Source organism: Aegilops tauschii, chromosome 4, assembly GCF_002575655.3.
Source record: "Aegilops tauschii subsp. strangulata cultivar AL8/78 chromosome 4, Aet v6.0, whole genome shotgun sequence".
NCBI lineage: Eukaryota > Viridiplantae > Streptophyta > Magnoliopsida > Poales > Poaceae > Aegilops > Aegilops tauschii.
Window position 1 is genome coordinate 318,142,924 of NC_053038.3, and position 17,007 is coordinate 318,159,930.

The window sequence follows — 17,007 nt, forward strand, 5'->3', positions numbered from 1 at the left end:
CTAGCTGCTGTGGCTCTCTGGATAGCTAAAAAATTCACTAAGTCCAAGTCCAAGTGCCTCAAACTGTAGGCCTACCTTCTGTTGTGTCTGCATAGCTACAGACCTGTGCAGCGCCTAGCTTGGAGGCGCCACACTGTATAGTGCAGCGCCTGCGAGCTAGGCGTTGCACTGTAGAGTGTGGCGCCTCCAAGCTAGGCGTTGTACAAACACTTAGCGAATTTTTGCCTCAAACTGGAGGCCTACCTTCTGTTGCTCTCTGGATAGCTACAGACCTGTGCAGCGTCTAGCCTGGAGGCGCCACACTCTACAGTGCAATGCCTAGCTCGCAGGCGCTGCACTGTAGAGTGTGGCGCCTCCAAGCTAGGCGCTGCACAGGTCTGTAGCTATCCAGAGAGCAACAGAAGGTATGGCAAGTTACAGACCTGTGCAGCGCCTAGCTCGGAGGCGCCACACTGTACAGTGCAGCGCCTGCGAGCTAGGCGTTGCACTGTAGAGTGTGGCGCCCGCAGGCTAGGCGCTGCACAAACACTTGGCAAATTTTTTGCCTCAAACTGGAGGCCTACCTTCTGTGGTTCTCTGGATAGCTACAGACCTGTGCAGCGCCTAGCTTGGAGGCGCCACACTGTACACTGCAGCGCCTGTGAGCTAGGCGTTGCACTGTAGAGTGTGGCGCCTCCAAGCTAGGCGCTGCACGGGTCTGTAGCTATCCAGACAGCAACAGAAGGTATGGCAAGTTACAAACCTGTGCAACGCCTAGCTTGGAGGCGCCATACTATACAGTGCAGCGCCTGCGAGCTAGGCGTTGCACCGTATAGTGTGGCGCCCCCGGGCTAGGCGCTGCACAAACACTTAGCAAATTTTTTGCCTCAAATTGGAGGCCTACCTTCTGTGCCTCCTCCCCCCCTCCACTGGGTCATTTTCAGCCACAGTTCAACAATTCGTATAAGAAACATTAAGGTTCAAAAAGGATTCACCACAGACATCATTTCTTAGAAAGGACCATCACAATAAGTTCAAATTTAACATAGAGCTACCACCACTCCAAGTTCAACGACATAACAAATTCCACATTACAGGTACGACCACTCCAAGTTCAACGACATAACAAATTCCACCCTAAGTTCTACATTATAAAAAAATGACGATGACTAGTGCTTTCCACGCTTGCTGGCTCCTCCCCCCTCTTGACGCTTATCTTATTCACCTTCCTAGGAAGAGGAACCCGCTCTGGCTCCGGCTCCGGCTCCGGCTCTGGTTCGACATCGTCATCCAAATAGTCATCCAAAGTCGCCATCCGCGAGGTGCCGACCGTCCTTTTGCCTCTTTGGGTGAAGTCTTCAGGTGTGTACTTGTTGATTCCCTTCCTAGGCTTCAACTCGTATGCAGACCGAGCCTGGTACGTCCCCAAGGTCATATCATCAGCAACCTATGCATCAACAAAAGATATGGAAAGACCGTGTGTGAGGATATAGTTAGCAATGCATCAACAAATGGATATATATCGTCATGACATACCTCTTGGGTGACCACACCCACATCCTCATCCTCGAAAGGTTCACCATGGCTCTGCCCCGAAGCGGGATCTGATGGTGTCGCCGACCTAGACCGTTCTGGTGATACATACTCGGGGTCACGACAACCGAAAAGGTTTGATAGCCGCCTTAACTTTTGGCCCTGACACTGCAACATATACAAGTGAATGAGACATGGAACGTACCAACAAATGTTAAGTGCTAGTTTGAAGGAGATGTGAACCTTAATGAATGCTCGAAGTGCACCTTCCCCATCGCTTTTGCCAGCCGGGGTTGTTTCCAGAATAGTCTCGGTCTCATCAACTGCTTTCTTGATCTGGGCACGCTATGAACAGAAACTGTATCAAAGTGTAAGGCCCTAGAAGATGTGAATAGTGCGAATGGAAAAGCAAAAAGGGCTAACCACAAAGTTCATCATTGGAGCTGAAGGGATCACTGAGTTGCCTTTCCTGACTAATGCGTTGTACTGGTGCTGGGCTACCTCATCAAAAACGGTGGGTTCTTCCAGAATCTCCTCAGCATACGCCGGCTGGCATACCTCCACGTGGGTACTTGCAAGAAACCATGTGAGATAGTTGTTGAACGCGATCGGGCAGTGCTCATGAAGCTGGGCTCGTTTTCCAGCCCTTGCTTGCTCCACACTAAGAGCGAACTGCACGACATACTTCCTGTGATGCTTGGCCCAATCCTTGATCTTCCGCTGCTTTTTCCTATCCAACCTGCAAGTTAGAAACAGAATATTAGCATCATCGAAACCGTCGAGAAGCTGCTAAGTGCTCAAGGTTAATTATATCTTACGCGTGTAGCAACTTGTCCGTGTCCTCCCACTCCGGCGGGTGTGGCTGGAACAAACCAAACTGGCGGAACACCCGATGTGGCAGGTGAAGCTCAACCGCCCAGTTGCATATCAGTGGGCACCGCATATGCCAGAGATCCCTATCCCTAATGCACATCGGATTCAGCGTGAACTCTATAGGGTTACCAAAACTCTCTCCTTTTCCATACGGCTCCCATTCCACCTGCAAAATTGGATTGAATGCAAAATTGATATCGAGTTACGATACAAGCATGATAATCACTTATGCAATGTCGGTTCACCTGCTCAGGCGTGATCGCGTCCAGCTCGCTCTTGTACAACTTGTACATTACCGAGGGATCATCCGTCGTCTCATTTAACACATCCCACTTGTAAGTTCAAGTGGGGAGCCGTAGTGGGTCGTCTTTATCGTCTCAATCCTCGTACTTCATGGTCTTCGGTCGTCCAACCGGCAAACGCTCCCAGCTCCATATGGAAAGTGCGAGCAGACAACCACCAATACCTCCAGTGTGCCTACAACAGGCTTCGTCCAACTGCACATAAAAGAGAACATGGTCAAATTTGCCGCAAGAGCGCATTGATAATGTATCAATGAAGTGAAAAGGAAACAACTTCATACCTGTCGATACAAGTAAGCCAGTGTCGCCGAACCCCAACTCCATTTGCTATCAAAGACGGTCAACGCCTTCAGCCACATCCATGGAGCATTCTTGCCTATGCCATCAGCAAACATTGTCCTGGATATCACGTACCACATGTAGACACGAGCATATGTCTTCACCATGTCCTCATTAGCATCATCAGGGCAATGACAGAAGTTCGATGATATCCACGTGAAAGTAGCGCCCGCTGCGACTCTTTCCTTCTTCTTATCTTCTGCTTCTGGTTCCCGAGGCTCCGGAGAAACCATACCGATAAGGGCTTGCATCTGCGCGCGCCACCCATCAGAATCGGTGTTCATACATAAAGGATTGCCATCGATAGGAAGACCGGTGATCATAGCAATATCCTGCAGCGTCACGGTCATCTCCCCGGTCCGAAGATGGAAAGTGTGTGTCTCCGGCCTCCAATGATCAATAAGCGCGGTGAGTGCTGCAGCATTGTTGGGTGGCGTCGACCGGCGGACCAACTGAATGAAAGGGAGAAGTCCTGCCTCCCTGACATACGGTGTGTACCGCTCATCATAGCGCATCCCTCCAAGGCTGATCCCGTGAGACCGAAGCTTCAGAGGTGCAAGCTCCTACAAACAAACAAATCATAACATTACATATGGGGCATTTGTGTTTGAAAAAAATACGAAATTCATAACACCGGCCACTTTCAGTATTACCCGCTGCTGCACCGACATAGCGTACGACCGGTGTTGTTTGTCCCAATGATCATCGAGAAGCCAAACCATCCTAACAATTTCAACAAAGCATTCTTGTCAACACGATTATCTTTTCAATTCAAAAAAACTAAAGTAGGCCTACTACATGCAAGATTCAAAGCATATGTATCCAAAGCATTTTTCTCAATACGAGCATAATTTCAGTACAAATAAACTAAACTAGGCCTACTTCATACAAATAACTTTTCCATAGAAATAACATGTCAATCTATGTATCCAAACTATATAAATAACATGTCAACCTATCTATCCAAACCACATTCTAATCTAACAAGGGTTCCCCAAATCTAATATATGCAAGATTCAAACAAAAGTTCCCCAAATCTAATACATGCAAGATTCAAACAAGGGTTCCCCAAATCTTCAAAATATCATATTTTCTATGGATAGAAAGAAGGGGATCGGAGGAGAGTACCTTCTACGATGGATTGGTGAAGAAATACACGGACCAAATCGTCGGATCGGAAGGATCTGGGAGAGGGGATTGAGAGGGGGAGTGGAGAGGGCCGCCGCCCTGTTTGTTCTGTAACTGGCAATGGGGTGGGTGGGGGAGGAGAGGGCTGGCGCGGTTGCATCTAAGTCAATGTGCGCCTAGCTCGGAGGCGTTGCACTGCTGGGTGCGGGCCCATGGGCTGCCACGATGGACAGAGGTGCAACGCCCCAGAGCTAGGCGCTGCACCGTAGGGTGTGGCGCCGGCGTGGCGGGCGCTACACAAAAGGTCAGGGATGTGAAATAGTTTTACGGGCAGTTCATTCTGTAAATTGATTTCGTTTCGAGGTCAAAATTGTCAAATTTGCCAGGCAAGACGGCAACCCTACGCGTTTTCCCGTGGGCGTGCCAGCCCAGCCGCCTCCTTTTATAACGGCAACTGCCTCCTCAGCCATTCCCATTTCCATTCGCATCACCAGCTAGCCAACCCTATTCTCCGGCTCGTGCATCTCAGGCTCCTGCGTTGCAGGAAGGAACTCACTCAAGTATGGACGCCCTCTCCTGCTTTACGCCGCCTGCGATGCTCTCCCGGTCCTTTGCGGACGCGGCCATCGCGCGCGCGCTCCACTTCTCCCTCTCGGCCGGTTCCTCCTCCGTCCCGGAGCCGTCCACCGTCGCCGATCTCGGCGCCTGCAGCGCGGCAGCCACGACGGCCTCGCCCTCCTCCTGCGGCCCGGTGGCGATGCTTCCCCCGGCGGCACCGTCCGCGCGTTGCAGGCTGGGACCCGCGGGCGGCCGCGCTGGGAAGCGGCGGCCGCGGCCGTCCAAGCGCGTGCCCACCACGTACATAAGCACCGACGCGGCCACCTTCCGTCTCATGGTGCACCACGTCACGGGCGCCGAGGCCGACCCGCAGGTCGACGCCGACGCCAGCCTCGGTGTCCTCCTGTCGCCCTTCGACTTTGATCACTTGCTGCCGTCAGACCCTGCGGCGGCCGCGGCCCAAGTCGCCGCGTACGCCCTTCCGGCGGCGGCGGCGGAGCAGCCGTGCTTCCCGACGCTGGACTCGTGGAACGTCATGTACGACAAGAAGTAGGTGACTTGGGTCGAAATTGAAGCTCTATGCTCTGTATAAACATCATGCAGCAAGATGAAGGCGCCGTTGCGTCTGGCCTGTGATGTATTGCTCCCTTTGGTCGTTGCAGAGCAGTAGGAGAGGATTAGAGATGTACTGTAGTAGTGCTGTATGCAAGTGCGAGTACCACCAGACTACCAGTATAGCACGCACTAGCAGTGTAGGAATGCAGCGAACTGTGCTAATATGAAAGTTCCATGTGCTCCTTTGTAAGGGACTAGCTGTAGTCTTGCTAGTAATCTCTCTCTCAGGAAGGTTTGATACAGGGTAGCAATTACAACCAGAGGTTACAAGCGAATTGGGGAAGAACAGGGAAGAACTGGAGGTAGGGGGAAGAGAGGAAGGTAGCCGCCGCCGAGCCGTCCGTGATCCACTGGATGAGCAGAGCGTTGCCTTCTCCCTGGTACTTGTAGTCTGCGGCGCTCGATGATCTCTCGATGGGCCAGACCCATGTACCGGTCCAGGGGCAAGCCCATGTACCTGCCAGGGGAGGGCTCCTGACATCCCTCCCTTCTTGACTTCGGCTTGACCCCAGCCGACACCATCTAGAACCGCCCGGATCCCATTGCACTTGATGATGCTTGACTTGGTTGTCGTCACGATCGAAGCCAGAGAGGACTTCAACGAAGTAGGAACGGTAGTTGCGGCCGATGGGAGCCCCGCCGAAGGTGTCCAGGAAGTAGTCATTTTCAGCACAGTCGTGGTCGAAGCTGAGAAAGTAGTACTCATGGTTGACAGAGCCTTGCACGAAGACGACAGCAATGGTGATGGTACCCCTCGCTTCTTGAAAATGCCCTTGATTGTAGCAGGTAGAAGGCACTAGGTCCCTCACGGCCAATGTTGTTGTAGAACACTTGAGAGACTCACACCACCATGATCTCATGAAACTTGTTGTACCTTGAGTCGATTGGAATCCAGGCAGTTGATGAAGTGAAATATCACTGGCGTGGATGAGGTAGTGGACCACCAAGATGATGACACACACCGCTCCTGAGAAGACCACTCGGTGAGCCACTTCCATTGACAACCGCAATGCCAGTCCTCCAAGATCCCAAGAACAGCCCCGCTGGTACAAGCCCAAGTCAGATTTCATCATACCAATGTTACAGGTGCGTTGAGAAACTGAACAAAGCCAAAACAGGAAGCACATGCTGTTGTAGGCATCAAGTTGCGTGTTGGAAATGACCAGCTGACAGGTCAGGAATAGTAGAAGCTCATATGACACATGCCGTACTGGAAGTTCACTCGTCAGACAACCATTGGCGCTAGACAGCTGATAAAAATCCTTGACGTCCGAATGACAATGATCTTGTTCACAGATAGCTCAAGAATAATCTAAATGACAACGATCTTGTTGAGCCGCTGAGCAAGAGTGGACAGGTGCGCCTGCTGTACTGAAAGCCACCTGGGACGTGTCACTGACAGAGAGAATATCATCTTGTTCAGAACTGCACGCCCAAACATGATCATATTGTTTAGGAATGCCCACTGAATTCCATTGCTCCTCACCTGGATCCCATGGGCAACCAAAAGCACTAAAGGGATAGACATGAGCAAGATCAGAATGCAGCGACTCCAAATAGATAGCAAATTCGGACTCCAAGCCTGCCATGCTCACAATCTGAATTGTCCTCTGCAATTTGTCACCGCTAGGCATACTACCTACAGCAACATGTTCCGGAGTCAATGGTTTCTGGACCAGTATTCGGCTGCAACATTCTGGACTAGAGAGTTTAACATTAGATGTTCCCTGTTCCAGTAGACACAAAGACTGCCAGCGTGTACCCTCTTGTTCATAACTGCATTCTTTAGCAAAACCATCACTGCTTTCAAATTTCTCTCGACTCAAAATTTGCCACTGCACTGACATTTTCATGATCCGCATTTTTGAATCGATCTCTCTACGAACCATGTGACAATTAAAGCATCTCTTGTCCTGCAATAGATTACTAGCCTTGCTTGATATAAGATACTGGCAACCATATTTTCCCAATGCTTCAGTACCGGCAGTACAGTCCATAATGTACAGCCTGATTAGAATCCTTTGTTGTATCTCCATCAACTTAAGAATATACCAATCATGATTCTCAGGAAGCATGGCAAGGGAAAACAGAAAAGTTTTGTGGACTGCGTGTAATTGCCATTGAATTTGGTAGCCCTTTCCATGCTTATACGTTGACCACTCCAACGAATCAATGAATCAACAATATGCAAAATAGGTGCCCAAATATGCAGACGTAGGCCACTGAATAAAGGCGTGTCGATGACCGTGATTGAAATAGGCAATGACTACATCCGAAATAATATGTGATGCAAGATTTGATGCAAGATTTCCACCCTTCAAATAATCGGCCAATGAAGGGATGGTTGCTGAGGCACGGTGGTCACTCAAACTCCTCGCGTCCGAGCACCACATAGCAATAGGACTATGAAAAGCAGATATACCAATGCAACCAGGAAAATGGAAGGAATTAACAAACCATTGAAGTGTCTTGTATGCAGGCAGAGAAGTAGTTGTGTTGCAGAGACTATCAAGGGACCCAGCATGGAGAGCCAAATTACACTTCAGTAGTACTTGAGAATCTGCTATCCCCTTGTCAAGAAAGATCATAACCGGACCAGTAGCAAAACAGGTAGCGAAATCCGTCAAACATCTTGGTACTGGGAGTAACCATTTTTGCACTTTGCTCCATACCATTGGCTGATAGTCAGGTGGCCACCACACATAGCCAGTATCATCATTCGCAACTATGCCAACGACCTGAATATTATCGTCCATTGCAATCTGCACTCGAATTGGAGGCGGCCATGGTTGCTGCTTGATCCACTTCCGTACTGGTGGCAGGGACCAAGTTTTGCTCTTGTCCACAAGATGAACAGGCTGCACCCAGTCGCCATCCTGGACTAGACAATCTGTCGAACACATGGTCCGCACCGGTGGAGCAGGGTCGCTAGGGATGATGAGGGCGAGGTCGTGGTCCGCCTTGCTCATCACTTGAGTGGAGCTGTCGACAGAGAGGGCATTGAGCTCCTGCACGCCGGCCTTGGGGTCGACGTCGGTGGTGGTCGTCACGGGAGAAACGGCCTCGGCACAAGAGGGAGTGTTGGTGCCGATGGAGGCCGTTGCCTGCACCGGCACGTGCTGCTCGACTGCTTTGTGGATGGGGTCGATCATGGGCTCCAGGTGGACGGCGGTAGCGGCGTCATGGACCTCGTCGACGCTGTCGATGGTGTCAACCTGGGTCGAGCACTCCGTCGAACAGGTGACGGGCACCATCGTGATGCACACCGGGGCTGCATCATGGGCGACCGTGGGAATCTCCTGGGCCTTGGTGGTGGAGCCGGAGACGTCCGGGACGGGCGCCGACGTGTTGGTTGTGCTCTCCGGCGTAGTTGTCGCTGATGGTGGGTTGTGGACGACGGCGGGTGAACTGGTGGCCCAACTGACGTCAAGGGCGTTCAGTTTCTCGGCGAGGGCCCTGGTGGCGTTGGTGTAGGCATCGAGCCTGGCGCCGAGCCGCTCGAGATACTCCTAGAGCAACAGATCCATGGTCGATTCCATCGGATGGTGGTGGTGGAAAAAATTTGGGGGAAGAATTTGGGGAAGGGTGGTGCCTGGCTCTGTATACCAGATGTAAGGGACTAGCTATAGTCTTGCTAGTAATCTCTCTCTTAGGAAGGTTTGATACAGAGTAGCAATTACAACCCGAGGTTACAAGCGAATTGGGGAGGAACAGGGAAGAACTGGAGGTAGGGGGAAGAGAGGAAGGTAGCCGCAGCCGAGCCGTCCGTGATCCACTGGATGAGCAGAGCGTTGCCTTCTCCCTGGTACTTGTAGTCTGCGGCGCTCGATGATCTCTCGATGGGCCAGGCCCATGTACTTGCCAGGGGAGGGCTCCTGACATCCTTGGTCTCCTCGCCGGTTGCACTCGGTGCTTCAACTTAGGTAGTTCACCGGTTACACTCGCTGCTTCAACTTAGGCTCTATTTCGTTTATCGTTTCCATTTCAAATACCCTTGTAAAACTTATAGACCTCCGCCCGTCGTTTTACTTTCCGGCCGGAAATAGCTCTTGGTCGGTAAGTTACGCCTGTAAATAAATTACACCTGTATTCAAATACATCCATACCAAGCGTGGCCTTTTTTCGAACAAAGCAAGGCACCAACAGGTGCCTAATTTCATTTCAGCTCTTTAAGAAAAGGTACACGAGAGTTCACCATGGCTTTTAATATACAAGAATAGCAGGACCGCCATTGAAGAAGAGCTGAAGCAAAAGGTCAAATCACCATGCAATTTTAATTAAGGTTGCCATGACAATTTTTATGATTGATACAATAGTGCCCAGTGCTAGTTGTTGTTTTTTGCTTGTTTTTTACTTCACGAAATATCAGTACCAAATGAAGTCTAAATGCCATGAAACTTTTTGATAATTTTTTTCTGGACAGAAAACAATTTGGGAGCTAAGGAAGTGCCCGAGAGGAGGCATGTGGGTCCCACAAGGCACCAGGGAGCGCCCTGGTGGGTAGTGGGGCCCACAGGCCCCCTCTCCACCGCTTATCAGCTCTATAAATAGTCTAAAATCCCAAAAACCCTAGGGGAGTCGAGAGATCAGAGTTTCCACCTCCGCAAGTTCTAGAACCACGAGATCCAATCTAGAGGCCTTTTCCGTCACTCTGCCAGAGGGGTCAACGATCACAGAGGGGTTCTTCTTCAACACCCTTGCCCCTCCGATGATGCATGAGTAGTTTACCACAGACCTACGGGTCCGTAGGCAGTAGCTAGATGGCTTCTTCTCTCTTTTTGATCTTCAATACAATGTTCTCCTCGATGTTCTTAGAGATCTATTTGATGTAACTCTTTTTTGCGATGTGTTTGTTGGGATCTGATGAATTGTCAGTTTATGATCAGATCTATCTATGAATATTATTTGAGTCTTTGTTCAACTCTTTTATGCATGATTGTTATAGCCTCATATTTCTTCTCCGAAACTTTGGTTTGGTTTGGCCAACTAGATTGATTTTTCTTGCCATGGGAAGAGGTGTTTGCTACTTCGTGAGCTTGCGTTGATTTTTCCCTTGAAGAGGAAAGGGTGATGCATCAAAATAGAGATACATATTTCCCTCAGTTAAGAACCAATGTATCAATCCAGTAGGAGGCACAAGCAAGTCCCCAATAGATGCACCTGCACAAACTAAGAAACACTTGCACACAACGCGAAAAAGGGGTTGTCAATCCCTTCAAGGTCACTTGCAAGAGTGAGATCTAATATAGATAGATATAAAAGATAAATAAAAGGCAAAAATAAAGTAAAAATCAAATTGCAGCAAGGTATTTTTGGGTTTTTGGTTTTATAGATCGGAAATATATGATGGAAAATAGACTCGGGGGCCATAGGTTTCACTAGAGGCTTCTCTTTTGAAGAAAGCATATGGTGGGTAAACAAATTATTGTTGAGAAATTGATAGAAAAGCACATAGTTATGACGATATCCAAGGTAATGATCATGAATATAGGCATCACGTCCGTGACAAGTAGACTGACTCCTGCCTGCATCTACTACTGTTACTCCACACATCGACCGCTATCCAGCATGCATCTAGTGTATTAAGTTAACAAGAACGGAGTAACACCTTAAGCAAGATGACATGATGTAGATGGATAAACTCAAGCAATATGATATAACCCCATCTTTTTATCCTTAATGGCAACTATACAAATACATGCCTTGCTACCCCTATTGTCACTGGGTGAGGCCACCACAAGATTGAACCCGTCACAAAGCACATCTCCCATTGCAAGAAAAATCAATCTAGTAGGCCAAATCAAATCGATAGATCGGAGAGAAATACAAAGCTATCTTAATCATGCATAAAATAGTTCAGAAAAGACTCAAATAATAATCATAGATAATCTGATCATAACTCCACAATTCATCGGATCTCAACAGATGCACCGCAAAAAAAGATTACATCGTATAGATCTCCAAGAACATCGAGGAGAACATTGTATTGAAGATCAAAGAGAGAGAATAAGACATCTAGCTACTAGCTATGCACCCGTAGGTCTATGGTAAACTACTCACACATCATCGGACAGGCAACAAGGTTGGTGTAGAGGCCCTCCGTGATCAAATTCCCCTCCGACGGATTGCGGAAAAGGCCCCAAGATAGGATCTCACGAGAACAGAAGCTTGTGCCCTCTGGTGTAGGGGGGATATTTGGGTATTTATAGAAGCAGAGTTAGGGTTAGGAGAGCCACGGTGGGCCCACAAGCCCCCTGGCCGCGCCCCCAGGGCTTATGGCCCCCTCGTGGGTCTTTTGGCCTCCTCCCGAAGCTTCGTGGGTGTCTTGTTGTCCAAGAAAAATCATCAAAAAGTTACATTCCATTTGGACTCCATTTGGTATTATTTTTTGTAAAAGTCAAAAACAAGGAAAAAACAGCAACTAGCACTGGGCACTAGGTTAATAGGTTAGTCCCAAAAAATGATATAAAATAGCATATAAATGCATATAAAACATCCAAGATAGATAATATAATAGCATGGAACAATCAAAAATTATAGATACGTTGGAGACGTATCAAGCATCCCCAAGCTTAATTCATGCTCGTCCTCGAGTAGGTAAATGATAAAAACAGAATTTTTGATGTGGAATGCTACCTAACATATTTATCAATGTAATTTTCCTTATTCTGGCATGGATATTCAGATCCATAAGATTCAAAATAAAAGTTTAATGTTGACATAAAGACAATAATACTTCAAGCATACTAATAAAGCAATCATGTCTTCTCAAAATATCATGGCTAAAGAAAGTTATCCCTACAAAATCATATAATCTTGTCATGCTCTATCTTCATCACACAAAGTATTTATCATGCACAACTCCGATGACAAGCCAAGCAATTGTTTCATACTTTTAATGTTCTCAAGCTTTTTCAACTTTCACACAATACATGAGTGTGAGCCATGGATATAGCACTGTGGATGGAATAGAGTATGGTGGAGGTTGTGAGGAGAAGACAAAAAGGAGAAAATCTCACATCAACTAGGCAAATTAATGGGCTATGGAGATGCCCATCAATAGATATCGATGCAAGTGAGTAGGGATTGCCATGCAACGGATGCACTAGAGCTATAAGTGTATGAAAGCTCAAAAGAAACCTAAGTGGGTGTGCATCCAACTTGCTTGCTCATGAAGACCTAGGGCAATTTGAGGAAGCCCATCATTGGAATATAGAAGCCAAGTTCTATAAGGAAAAATTCCCACTAGTATATGGAAGTGATAAAATAGGAGACTCTCTATCATGAAGAACATGGTGCTACTCTGAAGCACAAGTGTGGTAAAAGGATAGTAGCATTGTCCCTTCTCTCTTTTTCTCTCATTTCTTTTTATTTATTTATTTTTCTTTCTTTTGGGCTCTTTTGCCTCTCTCTTTTTTGCCTGGAGCCTCATCCCGACTTGTGGGGGAATCATAGCCTCCATCATTCTTTCCTCACATGGGACAATGCTCTAATAATCATGATCATCACACTTTTATTTACTTACAACTCGAGAATTACAACTCGATACTAGAACAAAGATGTGACTCTATATGAATGCCTCCGGCGGTACACCGAGATGTGCAATGATCTAGTGTGACATGTATAAAAAATATGAACGATGGCCAAGCCACAAATAGGTCAACTATATGATCATGCAAAGCAATATGGCTATCGGTGTCAAAAGCGGCAGACCTCGGGGTAGGGGGTCCCGAGTTGTGGATCTAGGATCAATGGGGAGCAAGGGATGACGAACACAGTGTTTACCCAGGTTCGGGCCCTCTCGAAGAGGTAATACTCTACGTCCTGCTTGATTGTATTGGATGTATAGTATGGTTTACAGAGTAGATCTACCTCGAGATCAGCATGAGCTAAACCCTAAGGAGATAAGGTGATGAATGTAGCCCTAAAGACTACAACCCTCGGTTTATATAGACACCAATAGGGTTAGGGTTACCAGAGATAGATTACAATAAGGGATTAAAGAGATCCTCCGCCTTATTGACTTGGAGGGCACACCGCAGCTTCATAGATCTCCCGTCACTATACGGCTGCACCAGTCCCGCCCATACTCAATGGGCCATCGCCCCAAGGACCCCTTAGTCCATGACTCCCTCAGTAGCCCCTGAACTTACCTGCAACGCCGGGGATCGTCCTCTAGAATCTTCACATCATCGGCTTGCGAGATGAGTTCTTCCATTCCTTCATTTAGTTTGAAGCCGTGTCAATCTCGCTGAACACTATCCATAGCCCGCTCTAATATACTTGGGCCCGGACAGTTTCAAGATTCTGGGATCCGAAGATATCTCGAGATTGAGGTGGGACCGTCAGAGTTTAATGCCATTCCTCGGGGCAAGGGCTTCGCACACCTTTTCAGAGGGCGTGCGACCCAATGTCGTCCTTCCATGAGCCCGTCCTTTCAGCTTCATGGTGAGACGCTTATTTATAGATCCAAAGGTGTTGGGAACAGTTACCTCCCCCTTTCGCAAAGAAGGACACCGAAGAACTTCCCCGACGCCATGGCCAACCTCCCAGGTTCATCCTCGCGCCCCCACGGCCCACTCCCAGGCGATTGGTCGAGTTGTTCAGTTTCGCACCTCCATCTGAGGCGCTTGCAGATGCAGTGCTTCCTCCCTCCGGCTGATTTGGTCCCAGTCCCCACCGGTCTCATCTCCGTCGATGGCTGCACCCTTGCCGAGAACTCCCCCACCCCAAGCAAGGAGGAGAGGGTATGTCTCGTGCCCTTCCTTCTAAGTGGTTTGGGTTTTCCTATTCATCCCTTTTTACGGGGTTTGTTGGAGTTCTATGGGATCCAACTCCACAACCTCACCCCTAGGTCCATATTGCACATCTCTGGCTTTGTACTTGTGCGAGATATTTTTGAATTGCAAGGCCCACTTTAACTTGTGGAGGAAGTATTTTTGTCTTGTCCCTCGCCTATGGGAGGGATACATATTCGAGTGGGCGGCGTCGAAGTATGGAGGATAGCTGGGACATGGTACCCAATTGTGACCCCATAGAAAGATCCCGAAGGATGGACTTCAGAGTGGTTTTATATTGAAGACGTTCCCCTCATCGATCCAATTCAACAAGGGTTGCCCGAATATTCAAACGACCCGCCTATAAAGCGGTTCAACTGGCGGCCTAGAGGCCCTTCCCAACAGGACAGTGAAGAGGTGCGTGCACTGGCGGCCAAGATCAGGCTGCTAACCAGCAGTAAGCTGACCATGGTTGAAGTAATGACCATAACTATTACCCAATGTGTGCAACCCCTGCAGCAAAGGGGTCATCCCTTATGGTGCTACAACGGGACCATCAACGTAACCCGCTACCAGCGACAAGGGCCAGACAATAAGGCGGCTCTAGCCAAGATATTGGCCGAGCTCTTCAAGGGAGAGGAAGCGGATTTTGCTCGGATGAGTATCGGGGAAGGTTGCTCCAGATACAATCTGGCGGACTGGGTAAGCCACGATCCACTGTTTTGAGCTCATGGATTATGCCCGAACTCTAACTGGTTGTATTTGAACAAGGTTGGAGGCGACAGGTTGCGTCCATTAATTGCCCTCCTCCTCAACCGGAGGATCATTCCTGTGATGACGATCTGGGGTATCATGACGACCCAGAGACGCCAATTGATTTTGAAGATGGGGTGTTCTATCAGGAGAGCCTTGATGGCGTCAAGGTTGCTGTGACAGCTGATCACCCCGGGGCTCTTCCCTCTTCCACAGTAAGTGAAAAGAAGACCCTCTCCCGAACATGGCGCTTATCTCGCGCTATTCCCCACGTGCTGACTTCTGCTCCCAAGGGTCGCCGCACTACGCGTAAGACTATCTTGGGAGGAGCGCGGACCGCGCCAGCTTCGGCCCATAATGGGAGACCAAAGCAGAAAGCCTCCGCCGAAGTGGAAGCACCTGCCCCCTCGGCCTAGAGGTAACGTATTTCGGAATTGCAGCGAGGGTTGCCTTTAGCACTCTTTTATTAAAGCTTGCTCAATTTTGTAGAAGGCGAATGCCTCTGCACCAATCCAAAGATTTCCCGGATGCACCTAATCGCAGCTCCGGTCCCAAGTCTTCGGCACCAGCAAGAGCCTTCTCCGAACACGGGGCGGCCGGCGCGCCTCCGGCGGACTCTGTCGGCGTTCTGGGAACGGGGGTACCCAGACTTGCCTGCCTGCGGCCCATGGTGTGGCTCCGTTGACGACCCAGTATGACCCAGCTACGGCAATGACAACTCAAGACCCTCGCGAGGCGGACGACACCAAGACCTCCCTGGGGGCGGCCTCACCAGGCTGGCTCCCAAGGAGCGGAGATATCTATGCAAGGTGCATCTCGTGAGGTTCATATGACGTGAGCCATGACGACCAAGGCCAGGCGGGTGCCAGCGGGCGCAATGTACCAGCTTCCTTTTTGGTGCTAGCAAGCGCAGGCGCGGAGTCCCGAGGAATCAGCTAAGGTTTCCATTCCGGTGCAACAAGACCAAGACCGCCAGTACGGCATGACGGAGGTCATCGCGGAGCCCACCGCGGCGTCACCACCAGATGCTTTTGCAGGGGAAGTCTACTTTTGTCAGGATAGCATGTACTAGTTGTCTCCCTTTGATTTTGGACTTTGTGGCATCCCTTCCCGCCTACATTTGTTAAGAGGACCAAGATCGCTATAAATTGGGCCTAGCCACCACCATAGAGGGGATCGGATCCATTCCACCCCGACCAACACACCAGTTCATCGAGCGCAAGAACACCTCGACTCCTGAGGCTGTTCTACCATTGTATTAGTTCATCCACAGCCCCTCGAGGCCAATCCACCACAAAGCAGGAGTAGGGTTTTACACCCCAAGGTGGCCCGAACCTGGGTAAACTGCTGTGTCTCTTGTCCATTTGGTTCATCGAGCTAGGTCGTGGGATCAGCGAGCAGGCGGACTGGGGAGTACGAGTCCTTCGCAGGCACCCCAGAGTTCAAACCTCTCAAGGGTCTGCGGAACCCCGAATCTGACATTTGGCGCGCCAGGTAGGGGTGCGCCGGAGCCTCTCTTCCACCGACCGATTCGCCACTTCTCCACCACTTCCATGGCCGACGCCCATCGAGCCCGTGCTGAGCATCGGGCCTCCCTCGCCACTCGCATCGCCCAGACGGCGCCTACTGGCGGGCCTCCCCGTTGTTCCCCGTCGCCCACCGCCAACGCCGCCACCGGCCCGGCGGGGCACGAGCAGCAACACTACAAAAAAAGACACATCCGTGACATTTTGGGCCGAACGAAAAAAATTCGTTCATGCTTATGACACTTCTATGACGATAATTGTGACAAAACCCAGTATCTTTTTTTCGCGAATACGCTAAGGATGCGTATCTTTCTATTGATAGAAGGAGAATGTTTACATCATGGGATTAGGACGACACACTATGCCATGTACACAAGAGAAAGGCATGGAACTGGGCGTCGAGCAAACAGACGGGGTTGCTCATCTCCAAGACTATCCTAACCTAGCGCTCCGGGATGATGTTAGTAATCGCGGCGGCGCCGGCCTGAGCCCAGAGGTGGGCTTCGTCCTTGATGGTGGAGCACAGGTGGGAGACAGAGGGTCGGTCCCCATCGAAGGTGCAGCTGTTCCGGTACTTCCAAATCCACCAAGCAGTGAGGATGATGAGGAAGACATACCTTTACG

General features: G+C 49.5%; 2 protein-coding genes across 2 annotated transcripts; one reads left to right on the forward strand and one right to left on the reverse strand.

Annotated features, from left to right (window-relative positions):
• Positions 1–1,630: 1,630 nt before the first annotated feature.
• LOC120962985 (serine/threonine-protein phosphatase 7 long form homolog) lies at positions 1,631–3,177 on the reverse strand. The gene is made up of 6 exons (XM_073497693.1): positions 2,969–3,177; positions 2,631–2,882; positions 2,331–2,551; positions 1,936–2,251; positions 1,779–1,848; positions 1,631–1,680 (listed from the first exon to the last, which is right to left on the reverse strand). Exons 2-6 carry the CDS (start codon positions 2,676–2,678, stop codon positions 1,631–1,633), a joined length of 705 nt encoding a protein of 234 aa, XP_073353794.1. The 5' UTR covers positions 2,679–2,882; positions 2,969–3,177.
• A 1,471-nt stretch (positions 3,178–4,648) lies between these two features.
• Positions 4,649–5,567, forward strand: LOC109769727 (uncharacterized). The gene has a single exon (XM_020328454.2). It carries the CDS (start codon positions 4,717–4,719, stop codon positions 5,263–5,265), a length of 549 nt encoding a protein of 182 aa, XP_020184043.1. The 5' UTR covers positions 4,649–4,716; the 3' UTR covers positions 5,266–5,567.
• The last annotated feature ends 11,440 nt before the right edge of the window (positions 5,568–17,007 follow it).

Coding starts and splice junctions, on each gene's coding strand:
- LOC109769727 (XM_020328454.2), top strand. CDS start 4,717: ATGGACGCCCTCTCCTGCTTTACGCCGCCTGCGATGCTCTCCCGGTCC.
- LOC120962985 (XM_073497693.1), bottom strand. CDS start 2,678: ATGTACAAGTTGTACAAGAGCGAGCTGGACGCGATCACGCCTGAGCAG. Junction 2,252..2,330: donor ACGGACAAGTTGCTACACGC/GTAAGATATAAT, acceptor TCTAACTTGCAG/GTTGGATAGGAAAAAGCAGC. Junction 1,849..1,935: donor CTCCAATGATGAACTTTGTG/GTTAGCCCTTTT, acceptor TAGCGTGCCCAG/ATCAAGAAAGCAGTTGATGA.